Source organism: Panthera tigris, chromosome A1, assembly GCF_018350195.1.
Source record: "Panthera tigris isolate Pti1 chromosome A1, P.tigris_Pti1_mat1.1, whole genome shotgun sequence".
In the NCBI taxonomy this organism is placed as follows: Eukaryota; Metazoa; Chordata; class Mammalia; order Carnivora; family Felidae; genus Panthera; species Panthera tigris.
The window spans coordinates 35,495,027-35,521,093 of record NC_056660.1 but is presented as its reverse complement, the minus strand read 5'-3'; the positions used below and the strand labels follow the sequence as shown (position 1 = coordinate 35,521,093).

General features: G+C 35.2%; 1 protein-coding gene across 1 annotated transcript in view; it reads left to right on the top strand.

Moving 5' to 3' along the window:
• The window catches only part of DIAPH3 (diaphanous related formin 3), a 503,867-nt gene that overhangs the window by 303,904 nt on the left and 173,896 nt on the right, over positions 1–26,067 (top strand). Inside the window, exon 24 of the mRNA XM_015536788.2 lies at positions 5,528–5,692. Within this exon, the coding sequence (XP_015392274.2) occupies positions 5,528–5,692 (165 nt within the window). The remainder of the gene's footprint in view (positions 1–5,527; positions 5,693–26,067) is intronic.

Here is a 26,067-nt window from a genome sequence, read left to right as displayed (position 1 = left end):
TGTTTATGTTTTAAGTTTTTGTGCTTATTAGTTGAAACATGTCAAATTGTTGGGTTCGCCAACCAATTCTAAAAGAATATGTGTATTATCTAAGTTGTTAGGGATGCATTTATGCAAGTAGATATTTAAACAGTCATGATTTAGTAGCTTAAATAATCTGTTAATTGAATTGTTTTAAATTATAATGATATAATTTTGTTATGTGAAATTTCCCTGTTAGCATTCAATTATAGTATATCGTAGTTTTATTTTTTTAGTGCACTCTCTTTACTTTCATATACTGAGTATAAAAATATGAATTTAGCATATCCTTTAAAATGCATGTACAGTTATTTCATATATATCACATTGCCCTTTTTGTAATATTTATATTTCCTTACAATTGCTAAACTTGGGTCAGAAATACAACTGGAGTTAACCATTTCCACTGTAAATATTTGCTTGAAAAATGTGTGACAGGAATTTGAGGCAGGATCACTAATATTGTTATATGCAAACTATTACATGTGAAGTACACATACTTACTAAGCTCTTATATGTGAGAAAATCCGGAAAATGCTAGGATTTGTGTCATGCAGTACCTGTTCATTTCTTTTCACCTTTAGATTCTGGAATATTTCATATGTCAAGGAAAATAACAAATAGATCCTAGAGCATTGCCCTCGAAGTTCTCCCTGCACAAGGATTTATTTACCTTTTCTTCTCTTCCTACCCCACCTCCTGAGTTTCTTAGAAAAAAATTGTTTTGCCAGACATTCATTTTTTTTTTTTTACTTTTTACCACTTATGTTGCAGTTTCCTTGCCTTTTCCCATGTTATAGTCTTTAAATTTGTTCATTGCAGTCCTACTCAATTTTCACACTTTCTTTTTTGTTGTTCTAGTATATATCAATGCTTTAGGTGCTTTTGAAAGTATTATGTAGAGGCGAAACTGTCCTAATAAGTTCCTTGAAGGGCTTAGATCTTTTATCTGTATTCCATGCTGCATAAGACACAGCATTTTTAGGTAAAGGAATTCAGTACATTTTTATTTAATTGAACAGTGGTTAGAGAGTAAAATAGAGGAACGGGATCTGGGAAATGTAAACTCATGTAACACCTGTCTATTTGCAAGAGTGAGAGTTTGGGTAATTGGGTGGTTTGTCATGGCAGATTTTTCTGTTGACTTACTCTTCTCTCTCTTCTCTCTTTCTTCCTTCCTTGTCTTCCGTTTAACTCGTTCTGAAGGGACTTGTAAAACTCAGGTTAAAATATCCTGGTCCTCATCCAAAGTGACGATGATCTTTTCCTTCCCTGAGGTCTTATTGCACTTATAGAGGGTGCTGCACAGCTTGGTGCTCACAGCTCCTTTCACAGTGATGACTCCCTGTCTGAGGCGATGTCCCCTTAGCCAGGACTTCCCTGTCTAATATCACAGACCTTTATCTTCATGATCATACTTATCACTATCTGAACATCTCATTCATTTACTTCTTTATTCTGTCACTACACTCCCGAATGTATGTTTCATGAAAGCAGGGATTTTGCCTCCCTCGTTAACCAGTGTTTCCTCTCTTGCCCAGAAAAGTGGGATGCAGTGGAGCTTAGGGAATACTTACTGACTAGCTGGTTGGCTGCCTGGCTGGATCCCGAGTACTTAAGAAGATCTATAAAAGGTATCAGGCATGTAGGACTGATTGGAGCTGGTCCTTGTAAGATGTGTTAATGGAAGTAATAGATATCCTTGTTGGGGGAAGCACAATAACGAGGGCAGGATGTAAGAATAAATGTAGTACGTAGTTGTGCTGGGTGGTTTCACCATCTCATAATGAGAGACTAGCCCATCAATAGGGATGTAGAGTGCCTCATCAATGTCATCATTTATTCTATCCTATCAGACAATCATTTTAAAGTGAGAATTAATTTGACTATTTCCAAAATTGTTTCTGTTCAATCACAATTTTACCGTTCTCGTGGGTAATTCCAGTTATTCAAAGCTCCATTGCATTTCCCTTGGGAGCAAATTGTTTTCTAGATAACAACGATAAGAAAATTAACTTATAAAGCTCTCTAGCTGTCAGAACAAGACCATGTCATCTCCATGGTTTTGACTCTTGGTTTTCTTTCCCATCACATCTTTTTTATGTTTACATAGAATTGTAGTACTTTTATTAAGAATATAGTATTAATATTATTTCTGATGTTTCATGAACTTGTGATTACTACTTGAAAATCTTAAAAAGTGTTACTGGGTAATACTTACAGCTTTGTTTTAACCTGTTTACCAAACTGATTCTTGAGAAAGGGAGTATTCGCAGGTGTCAGGATAAAATTACTCATATTTGTGAAGTGCCTCTTATTAAAATGCAAAGCCTTACTATGCAGTCAGTGAGGGGAAAGACAAGGAGTAGCTTTAGGACCATACAATTAGAAACGCCCACTAACGTAGCCTACTTAACATGTTGTCCAACAAAACTACTTTTCAGGGACTCTGTTAACTCTTAGCATTACATCCAAATTGTATGTGTGTGAATCCATAGAGATGGACTTTTTTGAATAGAAGTTCTGTGGCTTTCATCACACTTTTGAGAAAGGCTGTTACCTTCCCACTGATGGAAATTTGATGACTCTCTAGGGGGAGATGAGTAATTGACACGAATGTAGTGGCAGACAAGTACTGAGAAGGTGGAACACAGCATCCGCAGAAGGGGCTGACAGTCCAAGGTGGCCATCCTCTAGAAATGTGGCAAGAGCAAAGTGCTATCAAGGAATTGGTCTAGAAGGGAAAACTCCCCTCCGTTCCAGCTGAGTACAATGGATTGCAAATTCTATGTGTTCAGTGGAACGAACTTCTTACTGTAGAGATTAGAAAATAAGGCTTTGTGGAAGAGGAATAATTGAAGGAACCTTTGAATGATAGGTTTGGGCGAGCAAAGGCAGAAAACAGTTTCTCTTTTAGACAAGAGTTAAGGATGTATAAATAATCCATATGGAGATAGTCTGTCTCTGGGACATAAATAATTTTAGGTGAAAGTTTATAGATTGAATAGATAAACCAATGTTGATTTCTGACCTTACTATATAAATGAAGGACTGATTATTTCACATTACAAATGAATCACCATATGGTCCATTTAATATTAGTTTCTGAATGTGTTTCAAACGTGATTTTTTAATTTACATACATTTGCTTTATAATATTTCATGAATATGGATATTTCATAAGACAAAGTGTATGGAAATCTGTCAAGTGTGACTGTATTATAATTTCCTGTGATTTTGTGATTTGAGTAATTACAGAAAATCTTTTGTTTATGCAAGCATTAAAAAATGATACTACATATAAATTCATCAGCCACTGCTGCTCTTATGATCTAGATTCTAGAAAATATAAGGAGGCATTTTGCTACTCAGATGAATATAAACTGGACTACAGAAAGGTCTATAGATTTTCTTAAGGTTATTTAAAAAAAGTATCAACCCTTTCATTAGAATCCAGACTCCTATATTTAGTATACTCTTTTTTTCCCCTAAAATGCTAAATATAAAAGTAAGCAGGGCATAGTCTGGGGGGTGCAGAGAGGGAGAAATAACCAGCATAGAAGGGCAGTAAGTAATCTGTGGACTGACCCCAGACATGGCTACAAGTGAGCCGTGATGGACTGGAATGCCTTTTTTTGGGGAGGTTGGGCTCTAATTATTAGAAATTTTCCATGCCCCCCCTGGATTTCACCACCCATCTAACAGCAATGCTGCCTCTTTCTTTCTCAGTCTTCCTTTCTCAAAATGAAAGGCCGAGATCAGTTTCCTTATTTTATCTTCCATTGGGGAATACTCTGACCAGAGGAACCGTTATCTTTCGAAATTGTGGAAAATCTTTTTTTTTTTTTTTTTTTTTTTTTTTTTGGTTATAAAAATTCCTTTTTTGGTTTTCTTTTCTTGGTACGAATCTAGTTATTCTTATTACTGACTTTAAAAAAATATATGTATACTGGGGCACCTGGGTGGCTCAGTTGGTTGAGTGTCCGACTCTTGATTTTGGCTCAGCTCATGATCCCACACTTTGTGGGATCAAGCCCTGCATCAGGCTCTGTGCAGACAGTGCAGAGCCTGGTTGGGATTTTTTTCTCTCCCTCTCTCTGCCTCTCCCCCCAAAAACAGATAACTAAACAAATATTTAAAAATTTAAAAATAAACTAACATCTTTATTTTTTTGCATTAGTCAGAGACAATAAAATGGCTTGGATAAGCTTAATTCTGTATATTCCATTTCTTTAAATGTCCCAGTTTAAAGGAGCCATAGACGATTATGAATGATGCTCTAACAGAGTCATCTTTTCAGAATGAAGTATGGTATATCTAACTGCATTAGCAATTTGTCACACCACAAAGGAAATTCTATGGTTTGTTTAGAAAATGTTTTCTAATGCCACTGCAACATTCACACTGTTAGTCTTCTGAAAATCAGTGTGTTTTGAACTGTGTTGTCATAAATGAGAAGAGAATATTTCTGTGTGTGTATGTGCCAGATCATAATTTTAGATGATGCAATGCATAAAATAAATCACTTCCCAGTTTTCCAAAGGAGAATTTAAAACATGAAGTTCTGTAATATTTGAAGTTTTTTTTTTTTTAATTTTTTTAACGTTTATTTATTTTTGAGACAGAGAGAGACAGAGCATGAACGGGGGAGGGTCACAGAGAGAGGGAGACAGAGAATCTGAAACAGGCTTCAGGCTCTGAGCTGTCAGCACAGAGCCCGACACGGGGCTCGAACCCACGGACCGTGAGATCATGACCTGAGCCGAAGTCGGACGCTCAACCGACCGAGCCACCCAGGCGCCCCTAATATTTGAAGTTTTTAATGTAACTCTTAATTTATTTTTTGATGGACTTTAGAACCACATATATAACCCAAAAAGCAATAAAAATAAAAGGGATTTACATGTACTACAAAATGCTATTCATTTTTCTAAGAATTTTGAATTATTAACTTGTTTAATCCTCACAGCAGCCCTGTGAAATGGATGATATTCTTATTCCCATTTTACAGATGAGGAAGTCCTAGCCCAGAGAGATTAAGGCATGTGCCCACAGGCAACCACCAAGTGCGGGAGCTGGAAATTGACATCGGGCATCCAGTTTAACTGCTGTGTTCAGCACCCATGTGGTTGATTTCAATATCATTGAAATTACTCAATATCAGACACTGAGCTATAATTTAAATCATATTGAATGATGTGAGTAATGTACATACATACACTGGAAGTATAATTTCCATGGACTCAATTGTCAAAAAGAAATATAAAAAAAAAAAATATTTAACTTTTCTGATAATTTGGCCGGAGTTAATTAGAGATTGGTGTTCAGATTTTACTGTCGTACAGGATAGATTGAGTTTTGAGAACAGTGACCTGTTAGAGGTAATTTTGGCATTTCGGAGATGTGTAATAGTGACTAAAATAATTCAAACATTGGATTCACAGGGTATTTTTTTTTTCCTAAAACATTACTTTGTAAATTTCAGAATCCCTTAACTCTAAGATACAGCTTTGTTATCAGTGCAAAAGAACAATACGGGAAACTTTTAAAGTTACACGAAAACATGGAAACGTTATACCAGAGTGTGATGGGATACTACGCCATTGATGTGAAGAAGGTGTCTGTGGAAGACTTTTTTAATGACTTGAATAACTTCAGAACCACATTCATGGTATGTTAAAATGTTTAATTTTTTTTTAAGAAAGTATTTGTGTCTATATATCTCATCAGTTTTTACTTTCATTTCGTTACTTTATTCCAGTATTGCTGTCGGTAATAAAACCTACATTTCCCCATGTTGAAAGTTAGCTTTAAAAATTTCAGATTTTAAATCTATTGAAAAATATGTGGTTTGTTCTCTTTTTGGCCTTCCCAACGTTAAGCTGTAATCAGAAATTTTGATTGAAAATATGACAAATTCTGAAGTTTCTCATAAAGACTCCCCTCCTGGCTGATTACAGAGCACTTTTGTAATACGTTTTTGGCTATGAATTTGTTTCTTTATACTTGAGATCAATTTGTATTTTGTGGTGTAATTTTACCAAATTCCCTGAAGCTCTTATGAAGCTTCTTATTTTCCTTTTCTTTTCTTAATGCATTGTACAATAAGCTACCTGTGATTTGCCTTTGAATGGATTTTAGATTCCTAGGGTTTCCTTTAGATACTTTAATAGGGAGGTCAGGTCTTTGATGTGGAATCCTTTCATTTAGGCATTAAAAAGATCTTTTGAAAAGTATTAGCTGATTAGATGAGGAAAAAAAACCACACACATATTAAAGTGAGAAAGCATTGTTGCCTCCCTGGGGAAAATGGTGATACAATTCTGCAACAAAAAATTATGTTATTCTTAATAGATGGGTAAGTCATTTCTCTATTTCAGCAAATGTTTGTGGGGATTAAAAAGTTTCGAAGGGTAAGGAAAAAAGAAAAGGCTTAAGCTTAAAGAAGTTGTTCTTTTTACTCTAAGGAAAACTTTATTGCTGAAGTTATTGGACTTTGTTAAGATGAGATAGTCTTTTAATAAAAACTCAGTATTTCAGGAGCACCTGGGTGGCTCAGTCGGTTAAACGTCTGACTTTGGCTCAGGTCCTGATCTCATGGTTCATGAGTTTGAGCCCTGCATCGGGCCCTATGCTGAGAACTCAGAGCCTGGAGCCTGCTTCATATTCTGTGTCTCCCTCTCTCTCTGCCCGTCCCCTGCTCAGGCTCTGTCTTTCTCTCTCAAAAATAAACATTAAAAAAAATTTTTTTAAACCTCAGTATTTATTTTTTTTAATATGAAATTTATTCTCAAATTGGTTTCCATACAACACCCAGTGCTCATCCCAACAGGTGCCCTCCTCAGTACCCATTACCCGCCCTCCCTCCATCCCACCCCCCATCAACCCTCAGTTCTCAGTTTTTAAGAGTCTCTTATGGTTTGGCTCTCTCCCTCTCTTTTTTTTTTTTCCCTTCCCCTCCCCCATGGTCTTCTGTTAAGTTTCTCAGGATCCACATGAAAGTGAAAACATATGGTATCTTTCTCTGTATGACTTATTTCACTTAGTATTACACTCTCCATTTCCATGCACATTGCTACAAAAGGCCATATTTCATTCTTTCTCATTGCCAAGTAGTATTCCATTGTGTATATAAACCACAGTTTCTTTATCCATTCATCAGTTGATGGACATTTAAAGCCTCAGGATTTCAAAGGAACACTAGTCTATGGTACATATACATTTGCTCATAGCTTTAGTTTGTTCCTTCCACAAATTCAAAATGATTCTTTAGTTTTTCACTATCACAAGTAGAAGAACTGGATTTGATTGACAAATATATTTATTGTGTGCCTATATATGTGATAAATTGTACAATATGGTATTTTAACTTTAAAATATTTTATGCCTTAGTGTAAGTCGCAAAGGCTCTGCAGTCTGGGAGAGCTGGGTTTGGATTCCACACTAGTTATATGACCATGAACTGATATAACCTTCCTGAGTTTCAGTTTCCATATCTGTAAATGGAAATATTAATTCCTTTCTCATAAAAGTGTTTGTTAAGCTGGCTAATATATACTAAGTATTTATCACAGTTCCTTGCACATGGTAGTCGTTTAATAAATTAGTATGCAGTGAAGGGTTAACTCAGTAGGCTTGAGGTGTTTCAAACCTGGAAGCAGTCCTCCACTGGTTCCTGGGAGATAACCCGTTAGCTCTTGGAATACCCTGTCTCATAGGGATATTTGTCTGCTTGGGGCCTTGGACCAAACTAGATGGTTTTTGCTAGAAATGTGATTTGCAGTGAGTACCTGTTTTTGTTCACCTGAAGCCCTGGGCTATCCTGTTTGGTTTGTCCTCTATAGGAGGCTAGAGGCTGAGTAGCTAAGGTGGTCCATGTGGAAGGTCCAGGCATACATGTTTTTTTCCAACAAAAACTCTTGACATCAAGGAATGAGAGAGCTTTCCTAGTAGGCAATACTTCATATGTCATATTGGAACTCCTCTGGGAGAAGCCTATGGTGATTTTAATCTGTGTCCTTTCACTGTAATAAACTGTAACCATGAGTACAATAGCTTTTCTGAGTTCTAAGTCCTTCCAACAAATGATCAAATGTGAGGGTGGTCTTGGGGACTCCTGACACAATTATGTTATAAAGGTATAAAATAGATATACGAAGTAATAATACCCATCATATATTGAGTATTCCATGAACCAGACATTCTTCCAGATGCCTTATGTATATTATCTCAGTCAGTCTTCATAATAATTCTCCACCTTTCACTGTTACATTCTCTCTGAGGCAAATGAAGAAACCGAGGTACAGAGATGGAACATATCTGGCTCAATGTTTTTTAGCTATAAAATGGTGGAACTAGAATTTGTACCCATACAGTCTTCCTCCAAGAGCCTGTGTAATTAAATGCTGTGCGGTGCTCCCTCTCTTGTTTATAGCTTGTGTTCCATTTTACAAATAAGAACACTGGCACTGAAAGGGTTTAAAAAATGAAATCTAGGCCATACTGTTTTTAAGCATTCAGATTGACATTTGAATCAAGTCTAATTCAAAATCTTCCTAAGATCTAGTAGGATTAGAGGGCTTTGGGTGTTGTGGGGATAACTTGGCATTAGTGTTACTAATGGTGGAAGAGTGAGGAAGTGTTTGATTGGAGAAGGGTTCAAAAAAAGGAGGGTAATAGAGTGACAGCTGTACTTTGTGTGTATTTCAGAGTTCACATGGGTCCTAGAAGTAATTGTTGTCATATATACATATGCACACTGTCCTAAACTAACCTCCTTAGAGCTAAATATAAAAAATATATTTCATTTAAATGAGTAATTTGGAGAGGAAATAATCTTTAGGGTAAAAATAAACATAAAGGAGACTATAGAAGCAAAGTGGCTATACCAAGGTGATACAATTTGGCACACAAATTTTATTCTTCCTTTCTTTCTGGTAAATATAGTTATACTGCTTGAATTTTAGACAGTGCATATTTTTAAAGATCACATATCAATATTGGCAAAAATTTTTGACAAATGTTTTATTTTCTCAAATCCCTGGTCCCTTACATTGCTATTTAATTCCTCACCATTCAACTTTGAAAATCCTGCTAACTTCACTGAATCCGTGTGAAAATATTAACAACAGATGTGGAACTTTAATGGGTTGAAGGTCTGTTCTGGAAAGGTCTATTTATACAATAGGCAAAAAATATATAGCTAGATTTTCTTTTTAAGAAAATACTGGTAAGATACGTTTGTATTGTGACTTCATCCACTGGTATTTAGGAATACTCCTGTTCGTGAATGAGCAAATTTTACCATTAAAGTGAAGTTCTGTTTTGTATTATATGCAAGGAGTTGGAACCACTGTCTTCATTCCATAGCTGTCCCCCTCCCTCACTATGACAGTTTTCCATGGAATGTTTTCTCTCAAGTTTAGACCGTCCTACTTATGTATGGTTCCCTATGCCTGGAGCAGTCTGTCCATACTTTGCCTGGCTAAATTACTATACTCACTCTTCTGATCTCTGCTCAGACTTCGCTTCATCTTATAAAATCTGTGTCTATCTTGCATACGTTTGTTTCTCTAATGTAATTCATGGCATGTAACAAATAGCCAAATTTGTTGAGGGATAGATGTTCTCATCTACAATGGGTGCCAGGCTTTAGTAGCTAATACATATAGTGCCAGTCAAGTGCCAAGTTCTCCACTTACTCATTTAACCCTAACAATAACCAGGTGTGGTAGGCGTACTGTTACTATTCCCATTTTACAGATGGGGAAACTGGGGTTTAGAGAGATTGTGACTTGCCCATTGTTGACATAGCCAGCAATTGACGGAGCTGAGGGGCTAACCCAGGGAGTCTTGCACCAGCCTATGCCATATATGGCTAAACTATACTAATTCCTATTAATATAGTTTAAATTACATTTAAAAGAGCTGTTAGGACTAATGTGAAAACTAACCCCTCCCCCCCCAAAAAAAAAATGTGATCACTTTTATTTTTAATAATAATTTAGTTTATGAGTAATTTATCCCAAAATGTTTGTATTTTAGGATTGCCCCAGAAGTTACTCTTAAGCAATTAAAGGCCGGCTCATTTTTATTCAGAGCCGATTACTATACCTTTTACCAACTCATGTCATTTCTTATCAGTGTTACCAGGATCTTATCAGTAATTGGTTTAGATACAGCTGTTTTGGTTCTTGTTTTTTTCCCACCCTTTCTGAGAGCCCTAATACAATAGCTAAAGAAGGAACATCTGTTCCAGACTGCTGCTTCAAGCCATGTAGACCAAGGGAAAAAGTTCTAAGATCATGGAGCTTCCTCTGTGGGGTAACTGCTCATTGCGACACCCCACAACTAGAAAAGTTGAACTCTCCTCTTTTCTAGTTGGAGATCCTCAACTAGGAATTAATTTGTTTTTGTTTTAACAATCTACTATAGGTAAATGGTTTCTATTTAGGGCTAGTAATCAGTGTCCAAGAAATAGGGAGTAAGCTTACATATTGTAATTTTATTTAGCTTTATTATTTTTTTTTTAAATTTTATTTATTTTGAGAGAAAGAGAGTGAGCAGGAGAGGGGCAGAGAGAGAGAATCCCAAGCAGGCTCCACATTGTCAGCACAGAGCCTGATGCGGGACTCAATTCCATGAACCATGAGATCATGACCTGAGCCAAAATCAAGAGTCAGGACGCTTAACCGTCTGAGCCACCCAAGTACCCCAAGCTTTATTTTTATTACTATCTTCAACAAGACAAATCCAACAACAACTGCCTCTGATTGAATGCCTGCTTCTTGCTAGACTCCCTGCTAGATGCTGTACACGTGTCATCTGACTTAGTCTTCCCAGCACTCTTGTGAGATACAGAATGTCACCCGTGTAGTAACTGTGGGGTAGGGAATCTCAGTATGCTTCCGAACTGGTAGGGGCTAAGATTTGAATGGAAGCCTCCCTGATTCCAAAGCCTGTACTTTTTAATATATTTCCAGTATATATCCAATATATTGCTCAGAGAGTTTGGAAGAATTGTTAAAATGTGACTTTTAAGGGCATTTTTGGTAACTTACAAGTGTAAATCAGCACAAGACATTTTTTTATTTTCTCACTCCTTAATAGAATAACTTCTTGTTTGCGTCAGTGCATTCATGATAGGAGAATGTTTGCTGGTCTTGTTCCGTTTCAAAGCATAAAATGTTTTCTTTTAAAATTAGAGGATTATTAATGTACCACAAGGCTGGCGTGAAGGTTAAGGTGTGGAGTGGAGAGCTGGCAAGATACTCTTTCCTGTAGGAGTGACGGGAACCATAAAGTTCAAATTGGAGGTACTAGGTGGAAATGTTTGACCCTGCACTGTAGGCTAAGCAAATCACTGTCCTACCAGGCATCAAGCTTCACCAAGTGAAGTTCATGCCTTCAGGTGTGTAGTGTTGTAGAACGATAATCATCATCTTCCACTTGTGATTCATTTTGGACTCACTGTTAGATGCAACTACCAATGTGCCCATTACTCATAGAGGTGCGTGCTTCTACGGGATGAATTGAGCCCATTATGGAATTTTTGTCGGCTTTTACTGGGACACTCCATTCCCCTTTTTCTTACCTAACAGCTGTAGAATGTTCATGTTGGTCCTTTGAGTATAAACCTAATTTTCATGTGTGTCATTGGTCCCTGTGGCCTTGAAGCATTTTGTATGTCCTAGCCCCACTTCCCATTCATATTTGTATTAGAGAATTCTGCTCAAAGCGCCTTTACTCATCCCTGAAATACATGGTCTCTTCTTTAAAATTTTTCTTATCTTGGTGAGGCTTTCCTTTTTCCTCATTGAAAGTTCTTTTGCTTTTCTCTTTCTTTAACCAGAATTATTAGCACAGTGCAACAACACTCTTAACTCCTTAAGCAAATTTCATCTGACACCTTGTTTATTTTGCTTAACAACCTTATCTTACAAAAATACTTCTGAATGCTTCCCTCTCTTAGCTCTCCTTTGTTACTTGTTCCCTTTTAGATAACATGTTTGAAAACAATTTTCATGCCAAATTATAATTATTAAGAATATGTCATTTTTCTTTTTATTTATTTGAAGTATAGTTGATACACATTGTGTTATTAGTTTCACGTGGACAACATAGTGATTCAGCACCTCTGTATATTATGCTGTGCACATTGCGAGTGTAGATCCCGTCTGCCATGACACAACATCATTGACTATATTCTCTATGGTATATCTTTCATCTCCATGACTTGTTCATTCCATAACTGGAAGCCTGGATCTCCCACTCTCCTTCACCCATTTTGCCCATCCTCCCAGCCTTCTCCCCTCTGACAGCCACCAGTTTGTTCTCTGTATTTATGGGTCTCTGTCAATTTTCTGTTTTAATTATACATACGTAACTGCTATGATGAGCCTCTGAATTTACAGTTTCATATATTCCAACACAGAATTGGAGTCACTACACTTAAAGAAGTCACATTTTTTGGTTCTTGTAGCTCTTTTTCTGAGCACATTAACATTTCCTGTAGGGATTTTATTTTTTTTTAATTTTTTTTTTAACGTTTATTTATTTTTGAGACATAGACAGCTCATGAACAGGGGAGGGTCAGAGAGAGAGAGGGAGACACAGAATCTGAAACAGGCTCCAGGTTCTGAGCTGTCAGCACAGAGCCCGACGCGGGGTTTGAACTCACGAACCACGAGATCATGACCTGAGCTGAAGTCAGACGCTTAACCGACTGAGCCACCCAGGCGCCCCTCCTGTAGGGATTTTAAAGTACTGGAAAATATTACTGGACATCCTTCTTTATTAATAGTTTCTAAGACCCTGCATATCTGGGCACCCCACTTGGTTAGGATTTTGAGGGCGAGGAAAAGCAATCCTTGCCTTAAAAGGGATTACTATTACATACACAAAAGGTGGGGTGGCTTCCGTTAGGTCTTCCTTTCTTTTCTGTGTTCCAGTTTTGGGTATATGTACCAAACTTTGCATTTGTTCTTTTCTCGTCCCTGAAGTCCTATCGATTCCTCCCCTAAACTTTCTTTCCTACGTATATACCTCCCATCCGAATTGTGTAATGTCAATCAGTGAGAAAGGAGTCACTCTGTTTTCTTCAAATCTTAACTTACTTATGAATTCACCCTTTGTGCTTGTTTTTAACAGTGGTATTTTGCCAGTTGTCTTATTTTGGGGAAGACAGCAATGGCTGACAGTGAAAGCTCTGGCATCAGAACACCCAGGGTGATAAGACTGTGGCCAAGTTACTTAACCTTAGTGAGCCTCTTTCCTGTTAATAACAGCTTGTGTTTCTTCAGGATGTTACATTTTGAAGATCAAATGACATAATGTACATATACCCCCAAAACAAGTTAGCTATCTACAGAGAATAGAAATAATTTTCACCTCTCCCATCTCATAACAGAATCGATATTTTAAGGATTTCTCCCTTTTTTTTTAATGCTTCTATATAGACACTTTGAACTAAATAAACTATTGAAAAAATAACTATTTTTCAATAATAACTCTGTGTTTAGATTATTTCTACAATTCTGTTAAAGTTATGTTTGATCCAGTTAAAGATCCATCATTCATGTTACTTGAAGACTTTAAGTTGATTTTTCATTCATACAATTGAAATACACTGTGTAGTGAACAAAAAAAAAATCAGTTGTAACTCATTTAATCTTGCTGCATGGATTGATCAAATATAATTTCTCTCTTCTACTGAATACTGAGACTGAAGTAGTGATTTGCCAAATAAAAATGAAATCATCCAATGAGGGGGTATTTTTAGTATACAAATATTTTTGATATGGAGGACAGCCAGAACAAAACTGATCATTTAAGTTATACAAATCTGATCTTTGTCAACTGTAAATGCCATTTCTGATAACCATTGTATGGACTAACTAGGTGACCAATAGGAATTCCAAAGCACTAAGCTTTTCCTGTGTGCTTCTTAAATCCTGTACATTGATCATGTTATCAGAGAAAAGAAGCATGTGAAAAAGTCATCTGGTTGGATGGTGAGTCAACTTGGGTAGTTATAGGAAATATCTTCTCTCCTTGCTTGTTTTGTTGAGTTTACAGCTTAAAAATTGTCTTCATTGGCACCGTTGTTATTCTGAGATCATAGTTGGAGGTATAAAGCCCCAAACCTAGAAAAAAACCCAAATATTTTAGCTCTAGGATGTTTTTCTTCACATCCTTTACTGTCTGATTATTTAAGGAATTAGAGTTATTCCAGGTGCTGAATATTTTAGACTTGCAACCTTGAAAATAATTATGATAGGTTCTTCTAATCTTTAATTTTTAGTCTTTTCACAGTAAAAACACAGCTAGACTAAGTGACTTACATTTTCTCTTTACTGATAAGATTTATTTTTACTACACATTGCTTAGTGGGATTATTAGTGCATCTGACACGTCTATATGATTAAATGACTGGTAATTTGTATTTCCCTTTTACATTTTAAATATTTGGTTTGTTCACTGAAATAATATTAGCAAAAGGTAAAGACTGGATTATTCTAATAAAGTGATAAGGTCAACTATTGATAGATAATGGGAAAAAATAATACATAATAATAAGTCTATTAACCCATGTAATTGAAAATACAACATTAAATTAGGATACCACAAGCAAAAATGAATAAAATGGCATGCTCTTTGTACATCAGATATTGGTCCTCTGCATTCTGAACAAGACAGAGTGCACACACTGTTGACTTCAATGTTTTTTTTTTAAACTTTAATGTTTATTTATTTTTAATTTTTTAATTTATTTATTTATGTATTTTTTAAATATGAGATTTATTGTCAAATTGGTTTCCATACAACACCGAGTGCTCATCCCAACAGGTGCCCTCCTCAATGCCCATGTTTATGTTTATTTTTTTTTGAGAGAGAGAGACAGAGACAAAGCATGAGTGGGAGAGGGGCAGAGAGAGATGACGACACAGACTCAGAAGCAGGCTCCAGGTCCTGAGCTGTCAGCACAGAGCCCAAAAGAGAGCTCAAACCCACCAATTATGAGATCATGACCTGAACCGAAGTCAGACGCCCAGCTGACTGAGCCACCCAGGTGCCCCCCATCTTAAGGCTACTTTTAATGTTATGTTTTAAACATGGCCAGGTTTACATGGAATATTGTGGGGCTTTAGTTGGATGTTCTCCTTGCTTTCCTAACAAAGAGGTGATAGTAATAACTCAAAACAACAATAGTGATAGGTGATAGGCCCTATCACCAAGTCTACCTTTAAGCACTATACTTTATGACTACCATCTTGTGCCTAGCTGTGCCTTTATTTAGCCTCACATTTGGGGGATAAAAAGAATATTTAAATTACTATATCACTTCAGAACACAAGGGGAGAAAACACACTTACTGGAAAATCAAGTTGTACTTTGGGAAACCACAGTTATGAATATTTCATACTCTCTCTGTTAAAGAAGTCACAGAATAGATTGAAATATCTCATTTACTTGAGGATTTTACAAAATGTTTGAAAGAATTGCAAACAAACTCATGGCATAATGATGATGGGTCAGTATTGTTAAATCCCTGATGGGCTAATACGTAATGTGTTGTTTCACCTGAGACTGATTTTTACAGAAAAGAGCAACTTGCAGCTGAAGCAGTTTAATTCATCAGCACCTGCACATTCTTGGGGACATTCTCAAAGCATAGTTTCCCATTTTCCTAAGTTTCATGGTCATAAAAAGTTCAACTAATAACACCACCTTATTGAATGTTAAGATGATGAATTGTTTGTTCCCGTATACTGTATATCATGCTCTCCTATTCTCATTGAGAGCATTTTTTCATTGAATTTGGTAATACCAGAGAATTTAATTTTTACTGTCATTCTAGAGTCCCTTATAAAGCATCTACCCTATAATTACTGCAAATAGGGATTTCTAAGAGTAACTAATTTTCCACAAGGTAGTTCTAATCCATTGTTTATCTATTGCATGTTGGGGGAACTTTTGTATTCAGTTACAAAAGCAAGTCTTGATGGAAAAAAAACAGGGGGGGGATGCCTGGGTGGCTCAGTTGGTTAGGTGACCGACTTCAACTCAGGTCATGATCTCATGGTTTGTGGGATCGAGCCCCATGTCTGTCTGTCAGTATAGAGCCCGGAGCCTGCTTCAATCCTGTGTCTCCCTCTCTCTTTGCCCCTCCCCCGCTCATGCTCTCTCTTTCTCTCTCTGAAAATAAACATAAGGAACAAAAAGAAAGAAAGAAAGAAAGAAAGAAAGAAAGAAAGAAAGAAAGAAAGAAAGAAAGAAAGACAGACTTGATGGAAAATGAACAAGTAGATCACATACTTTGTATTCTTAAAGACGTTTGTGTCTGGTAATTCTAAGAAAAAATTATTTTCTTTCGTGTTTCAATACAGGAATAGTACAGGAATACATTTTTAAGGTTTTCTTAGTTAAAATATTTTCCATTTCTTCCTGAAAATGGAGTCATCAGGAATTTCTAGAAAGCTTCATTTAGTATGTTTGAACATTGCCTCTTCTTAAAATTGAGTAAACTCCTATTAAAAAAAGCATTTAGTGGGAACATGGTGGACTCTTAAGTAGTTGTTTATTTTGAGAAAATTAGCCTGTGTTTTCATAGTACCTGATACCTGAATCTCTCTGGAAAGCATGCAGATTTAAATCTGGTTTTCTAATCTTATGTTAGGAATCTGAGACAAAAATAAAATACTTAGGAAGAAAAGATTTTTGAGTTCAGTGAAAACTGAAGAGATCCCTGGTTTGCATAGTTTAAATATTCATTAATGTTGAAAGAAATATAACTCTGAATAAGAAGACATTTATAATCTTTTCAACTTTCTTATATAATAAAATCTCCAGTAGTTTTTGGAGTTACAAAAATATACAGAATATTATCATAGGTTGAAAATGTTGAGTTGGGTAGATAAAACTATTTAAATGAGCTAAGAGTTAGAAACGGAGATGAGGTATGATCAAAAAGTTGGGATCTGTGGAAGTCCACTTATATTCTTATGTTACAATTTTTCTCTTATAAAGTAAGTTTTTAAGTATTTCAAGAAACAGTATATAATAGACTATTAAGCTGGAAGGAGGCAATTTGCACGTTGGTTTTTTAAATTTTGCTTTTGAGGAAAGCAAATTTTGTGTCACTGGGCAAGTTTTGAAGTTAATTTACCAAGACTGTCTTAATTTGAAATGCAAGCAATTCTTTGGGCAGGGGGGAAACAGGAAACTAAACTCTCTTTTTCAGAATAAAAACTCATAAAGTATATTAGATTTAGAAGTATTAAAACATGTGTCTATATATATATGAAAATAAATTTTTAGTGGTAAATAACTAGACTTGAGATCAAGAGTATATCTTGCCTCCCATATTTAATTCACCTCTGTAACTTCCCTGCCAAGTAATCCAGCTGCATTGGGTACATGCTTTGGAGGAACTTCCTGTCGAGTCAATGTACAGTCATATTCCAACATCTCTGAATGGAAAACTATATTCTCATAGGTACTATGAGAATTGACACTTTCTCATATATATAGAAGCATATACGATCATTGCAAGCTAGAAAGTGGCTCTTCCTTGATTTGTTCCCAAATAAATAATTAGTGGGGCATTTCATTAATGACATATAACGGAAATAATATAAATTAGTAATATTACTAATATTATTGATAATTGCTGTTTTACATAGATTTTACTGTATGCCAGGCATTTTATTTAATTCTTACAATATCACTATAAAGTAGGTATTATTTTGCCCATTTTACAAAAGAGGAAACTGAGACACAAGTTACATAGCTATTTAGTGCCAGATGGAGATTCAGACAAAGACAATAAGACTTTAGATTTCCTTCTAACCTTTACACTGCCTTTCTAATAAGTAATAATAAACTCATTTTTAAATTATTTCTGAAAGTAGTGAAATGGCATATTCATTGTATTTTTGATGATATTCTTGATTGTCCATTCAACAAACTTATTTGAGTGAGCACCCAGGATTTTATGTGGCTGTTCCTTGTTAAATTGTTTACCTTTGGATCCTAAAACACGTAAGTATGTTACCCAGAAAAATATATAGTCTATCATAATCGACACATTATATAAAAATATTTAAGAAATAAAGATGTGTTGGTCAGCCTTCTATAAGAATACACTTTTGAGAATTTTCTCACATAATAATAGACACTCTCAAAAATCAATCCCACCACAACACAACAAACTATTTTAAAATATGGCTGTCTTGTGAGAAAGTTGGGGAAGTCTTCAAGGAGAAAGGGTTATTTTTCATGAACATCTCTCTGTTGAAGGATCCTCCAAAGCAGGGATTGGCTGTTTAATGGGCCATATAGTAAATATATGCAAGCTAAATGTTAATAACTACTCAGTTCTTCAGTAGCAGTGCAAAAGCAGTCATAGGCAGTATGTAAGTGAGTGGGTGTGGCTATGTCTGATATAACTATTTACAATTGCTGGCCAGCCCAAGATTATAGTTTGCTGACACCAGCTCTACAGGATGTATTTAAAGAAGCAACATTTTCTTTTTCTTCAGAAAGAATTGAGAGACAAGAAGGCATACTTACCATTAAACTAAATATAAAAAACGTATACAATAAAATAATGTCTAACTTGTTTTGTAGAAAAGGGAGGTATAGAGCTTAGCTACTGGACAACGTTGTTAAATAAATTGAATGAGGTGTTTGGAGTTCAGGTGTTTTATCTTTCTGTATTGTTCAAAGGAGAGGAAAGGAGATAAAACTATCAGTGAACGTTAGGCCTTGTTAAATTAATTTGTGTGATAAAATTACCAAGATAACCAGTAAAAGGATTGATGTTCCAGCATAGATTCAAAACCATAGGGGGAGAAATGAACCAAGAAAGATATACATTTATACATACATACATACATACATACATACATATATAAGTGGCATAGATAAAGGAGGACCAATAAAACGAATAATATAAGGTGGTGGAAACAAGTATTTCGTAAGTCACAATAAAAATTTTAAAGACTAAGATTGGATAAACAATGTAGCCTCCTGCTGTTTGAGACCTCCTATAACCCAAATACATGGAAAGGTTTAAAGTAACAGAACAGGTAATGAAATGCAATATTAATCAAAAGAAAGAGGGAAACTATGGTGGTAACAGATAAAATAGACTTAAAGACAAGGGAATATTCATGCTGATAGAAAGCTTAATTCTTCAGAAAGGTACAAGTCAAAAATTTGCATGTGAATGATAACATGGCACCAAAACAAACATGTAAAAATGTATAACTTCTAGAATAAGTTGATAGAGTTAGCATTATATTTGGATCTTCAACAAAGTTCTCTAATTGATCATTAAAGATATGGGAGCTTTAAACAATTCAATTAACACAGTTGATTCAATGTAATATATAGAGAACCCAACTCAACAATTAGAGTACACCTCTCAACCATAAGTGGCACTTTTATCAAAGTAATCACATACTAGAGACCGTGAAATCTTGATGTATTTCTAAGGTGCAGCTTCGTTCATTAACTACAATAGTATGAAATTAGCGATGAAATTTTTAAAAGGATGAAATTTTAAAATCTCTGTTTTGCAAATTCTAAAATCACATGAAATAACTCATGTGTCAAGAAAGAAATCCTAGAGTAAAATTAGACCTGAAGAATTTATGGAACACAGCAAAATAGTGGTATAAAGAAATTTATACTCTAAGTGTTTATGTTAAAAAATCAGAATGACTAAAAATTAAACATCCAACTTCAGAAGTTAAAAAGGAATTGTATAATCCTAGAAAAAATAGGAAAATAAAGGAATGAAGGAAAAAATGACTTAGAGAATTTTTGAAAAGCTAAACCATGATTATTTTGAAAAAACAATTCGATAAGTTTCTGAAAAGGTTAATGAGGAAAAAATATTAAAGACGTAATAAGGAATATAATTATACATACAGAAGATAGTAAAAAGAGACAAGCACACTATAAAAATTTATAGGCCAGACTGGATAGGTTGATGATGCCTAGATAAGTTTCTAGAAAAATTATAACATAATTGAAACTGACTTTGGAAGAAAATCAAAGCTTGAATAAGTCTATAACTAATTGTTAATTTAATGACTTATTTAGAATCTTCAAGTAAATTAAATACTTGGCCCAGAAAGTTTTACATATGAGTTTTACCAAATTTAATGAAATGATTGTTCTAAACTGATAGGATACTAGTGTGTATGTGTGTGTGTGTGTGTGTGTGTGTGTATACACTTATATACATACACTTTAATATATATGCACACACACTATATACTTATATATATATATAAGAATATATATACATATACACTTAAATATATATAAGTATATATATATCTATACACATATATACACACACACTAAGTCATATAATAAGTTAGGATATATACTATATATATCCTAAGTCAATGGAGAGCCCCATCATGTTTGTTAACAGAAAGAGTCAATATCATAAAGATACCAATTTAATCTAAATCTGCAGAATCAGAGCAATTCTGTTCACAATCCTAATAGACCTTTCCAAAAACTTCAGTAAGTTTGCTCTGAAAACTAGATGGCTGAGTAAAGGCCCAGAAAGAGTAAAGACAATTCTAAAGAAGGAAAATCAGATATGAGCTATAATAAGACAGAGTGTTACTGATTCAGACATGGGTATATTGACCAAACAGACTAAAGCAGCCCCCAAACATCAACACATATATGGCCACTTGAAATACAGAAGAATGGGCTTTGCTGATCAGTGGGCAAAGGGTAGGCTAGTTGTGAAATGTTACAGTTCAACTCATTTTCAATAGAAAAAAGTAAATAGGATCCCCACCTCATACTACTCGAAAACATTGATTCCAGATAAAGTAGGTACTAAAATGTGAATAGCATTGTTAAAGCTTAAAAATAAAGCATAGAAGATTATCTTTGTCTTTGAAGTAGGGAAGGATTTTTTTTTAATGTTTATTTGAGAGAGAGAAACAGACAGAGTGTGAGTGGGAGAGGGGGCAGAGAGAGAGGGAGACACAGAACCTGAAACAGGCTTCAGGCTCTGAGCTGTCAGCACAGAGCCTTATAAGGGGCATGAACTCACGAACCATGAGATCATGACCTGAGCTGAAGTCGGACACTTAACAGATTGAGCCACCCAGGCATCCCAATTTCTTTAAAAAAAATACCTTTTACTACATTTAACAACTTCTCTTTATTGAAAGACAACATAGGTAAATGAAGTATGATGACAGTTAAAATCTAAAATATAAAACAAACAAAAGATTCGTATTCAGAATATTTTAAAGAACTGCAAATTAAGAAACTGATAAACAGCCTAACAAAAAAGTGGGTAAAAGATCCGAAAGGCATTTCACAGAGTAGGAAATCCAAATGTTTTATAAACATGTGAGAAGCAACTTGAACTAATTAGTAACCATAGAAATACAAGTTAAAAGCACGATGGGATACCATTATAAGCTGCCAAATAGAAGACTGATGACAACAATTTGGTTAGTGTCTAGGCTATGATTATGCACTAATGGTGGCTGTATCTTTTGGCACTCTGTGGAAGCTCTTTGACACCATCTAGTAAGCTTGATGATGAACTTCTCCCCTTATTATCAACTCCACTTCTACCCAAGAGAGCAGTGGGTTTCAAACTATTTTGGTCATAACCCACATTGTCAAATGATATTTTATAAGTGGACCCAGCACTCTTTTAGAACAAAAACAAAGCGTCAACAAAGAATATCCTTACTGTTTGTGTTACGTTCTAAGATGTCCTGTTCTCCTCTGTTTAAAGACACTGTCAACAGTTTCTGAAAAGGTTTAAGAACCAAGTAATGGGATCTACCATAAAAAAACTCATACACATATGCACAGGGAGATGTGAGCAAAAATGTATCTGCCTCGTTTGTCATAGTCAAAAATCCAAAGCAATTCAAATCCCACTGATAAGTGAGTCAGTAGGGAGATGACTTCATATTATAAGCAGTGAAAATGAGGTGCGGTTTATACATAAAAATGTGAATGAATCTTAGAAATATAATGTTGAGTGGAAACATCAAGTCACAGAAGTTTATAATAAAGATGATGGAATTTGTTTATAAACTCAAAGATAATGTTTATGAGAATAGCCACAACTTAGGAAGGATTACACTCTGCCAGACTGTTCTAAATTCTACACACGTGTGCACATTCATTGAAATTCACTGGCTTTGGGTCATTTTGGTTTCTCTGAGACAAAATGTATGATGCTATAATGTATATTTAAACTAGTTGTGGCAAAGTTCTTGTTGTTACATTTGCTATGCAGAAAACATAAATTATAGGTAGGAAATAATCGTGAACTCATTTTCTTTCAGAATATACACACACATATGCACATATATTTGACATATCTATATGTTTTTATACACATAGTTATTAACATACCTGTGTATTTTTATGTAGATAGTTTAGAGTTTGCTGTTACCATAAAATACATGTGAGCCTTAGGAACTCAGGTAAATTATTGATTATGCCTTTGAATTGAACAGTCAAAATGTGACTGAAGTTTTAAAACCCTCTGTGGTCATTGCTGTAGACTGGTAAGCCCATAGATCTTTCAGACAGGAGCATGTACCGGGCTCTATCTGGGACGATCTGCAAGCACCTAAAGAAAGTTTTGGCATGGCATAGCTGAAAGTAGTTGGTGGCAGTGCAATTAATTTGCCAATTTACTAAATAAAAAGCTGCATTAAGAATAAGGTGAATATAGCATAATATATGTAAACTTGTCAAATAACTAAGTTGTACACCTGAAACTAATGTAACACTGTGTCAACTATACTAAAAACATACATACATACATACATACATACATACATACATACATACATACATAAGATGATTGGGGTGCCTGGGTGGCTCAGTCGGTTGAGCGTCGCCTCAGGTCATGATCTCGCAGCTCGTAAGTTCGAGCTGCATGTTGGGCTCTGTAATGACAGCTCGGAGCCTGGAGCCTGCTTTGGATTCTGTGTCTCCCTCTCTCTCTGCCCCTAACCCACTCTCATTCTGTCTCTGTCTCTCTCAAAAATAAATAAACATTAAGAAAATAAGATGATTAAACAAATCAATGTCTTAGAGCTAGCCATCTTTATGTATAGCTCTTCTCTAATTTTTCTTTCTAGTTTGGAATGTAGAATTGACGTAACTAAGAGGCAATTGTATCTAGAATAATGTGGTTCTCTAACTGTTCATCTTTTCCGTTTTTGGCTACTTTTGCTTCTCAACATTTAGAATAACAGAAAATTCCAAATTACTGTTTGAACTGGGATATTAGTTTCAGACTAAATACCTATTTCTGTGCTGTCTGTTGGTATTTTTCCAGCTAAAATTCTTCTAATAGTTATAATGTCAGAAGAAGATATGCTTTAAATGAGATTGGCTTTTAAATGAAAATCAATAGTGTATTTTCCATAAAGTAAAATAACTTTAAGAATTACTTCAGACCTTATTTCTAAATGTAAACATTATTTTATAGGTCCTAGGAAGTAATTTTGACTTTTTACTGCCCAATGGAATACTAAAAGGGTGTGGCAATTATGTCTGCTAATAAGTTGTCTTTTAAATGTGCTCATTGAAATGCATCCAGTCATTAAAGTAGAAAATTTACATCAGAAAATTTTGTACTTTAAGTTTCATAAATAAGCTACATGATATATTTTTTATCTATTGCAGGTTCCTCTTATTTATTTCCCTCAAGCAAGAAATACAGTTTTGACACTTGAATATTTGCTTGTTTTTTTCTCCACCACAATCCGGTCTTTCTACTCAGTCTTTGTTACATATACAAACGTGGGTACCCATGTGTGTGCATGTACACACATGGATGCGTATACATGTTCGTCTTTGAAAACACACTTCTTTTCTACTTTTATGTAGCCTTCTCCTACCTTCCTTATGTCAATTCTTATAGTGGCTATTGTCGTATACTTTGTGCCTAACATATGCTCCCATAATATGAAGCAGCATGGTGGAAAGAACATAGACTACCCCTAGCTTTCAAGTCTGGCCTCTGCTTCTTACAGAAATCATTGTAGTGAACAACTATTTAACCAGCCAGTGCCAAGTGGAAAATGCAGAATCCATTCTGAGGATTGGAGGGATTGCACAGGAAAGCACCTATTACTGCAGCTGCTATTTCATAGCTTAGCAGTAATAATATTAATATATGTCATGAACTGTGAGGCGTAGGAGAATTTACCTTGTTAGTCTGCCATTGTTTCATGGACGTTGGCAGAAAACACAAGACTATAGAGTCAAAGAATTTATTATAGCAACAGCCATAGTAAACAGTTCTTTGTTCATTCCTGAGTCTAAATTCCCACAGGGAAATGTGAAGAAGGCCAGATTTAATACCTACATATACAGTGGTTTGTATTACTGGAGGAAAATCTTGAACTTGGGAAACCCAATCTTTTTTAAGAGCTAATAAGACTGCCCAACCTTGCCTCAGTTTACACACTAGACAGTGAACAAATCCATTTGCTTGAGAGGGAGATCCTACTTTTTGGAACAAATGTGGTTGGTTAGCACTTGTATCTTAGAGTACTTAGTCTTGCATTCTCTTACTTGAAAATTTCCAGTTGTTTTCTGGTTCCCTTAAAAGAAAGTCCAACCTTCCCTATCTTAGCCTAGAAGACTCTAAATGATCTGGCACAGCTCCTGACCTCATCTTATACCACCATACTGGCCTTCTGTCTCTCAAACCCACCAACAGCCTTTGCGTTTGATCTCCCCCAGATCATCACCTAGCTAGCTTCTTGACATTGAAGTTTCAGCATCAATGAAATCAGTGAGTGGGGTCTTATCTGATATAGGCCTTATCTATACCACTTAATATGAAGTAACCCCCCCCAAGCCTTCTATCACATCACTCTTTTTTTTCATGATACAATTTTTTCAAAATTTTCATGTTATTTTCTGTCTTTGCTTCCTGTACCACCCTATCACACAGAATATAGAACTTGTTTTAGAATTGTGTATGTGCATATGCATGTATATTATAAATCATATATATATGTGTGTGTGTGTGTGTGTGTACACACACACACACATATATATGTCAAATGCTTGGAATAATACCACTTACCACTCAGTGTCTCAGTATTTCTTGAATGAAGGGCTACATGGATGAATTAATACTGCCTCAAGGCTTTTTGTTTTCTCCTCTTTTCCCATGTGTTTTTCATTGTTTTGGTCGATAATTTTAAATTTTGCTATTTGATTTCTAGTGAAGAACTTGCACTATCTCTAGGGTTTACAAAAACAAGGCTATGACAGTAGAAAACTGAAAGTTTCTTCCCAAATAAAAAAAGCCACCTACTTGTTAAAGTTTTGTTGTGCACTTTCTATTTAATACCATTAGTGATAAACTAGCAATTAGATAGCTTGTTTGAATTCATTGGTACTGAGAACATAGGAGATTGTAGCATGAGCTATGCTGTTGGCACATAAAAAATCCTTGTTTACCTCTTAATTCCCACTAATGACACATGAGAGGTGTTTCTTGATTTGTATAAAACTTAGAAAATAAGGAATTAAATCACATACCTATTGAGATCCCATAATTGTGACTTGGTGACTTTGATGAGAAGTCAGAGGTCTGTCTTTGAAACACCAAATATTCCTCTAGTCATCCTATGACACTTGTCTTTATCTGAGAGGAAATTATTAAATGATTGATTGTTATATGAAACAGTCCTTGCAAACTTTTAGCTCTTTTCTATCATTTCTCCAATTGCTTTTTTTGTACTCAATATTTTACCTAGCAGAGGATGTATGGAAGACTCAAATACATTTGCTAGACCCTCTTGGAAATATATATAGGGAAACAGTTTTGATTTGTCAATTAAGTGTTTTTTTTATTTTTAGTTTCGTCTCCCTTCTCTTAGTTGATTCTACTAAGATGCAGGTGCTTTAAACATAAGTTGTATTTATAGATCCATATTTAGCAAGGGTTCATGTGCTAATCTTTTAAGACTGTTACTAATATTAGAAGTAGCCATT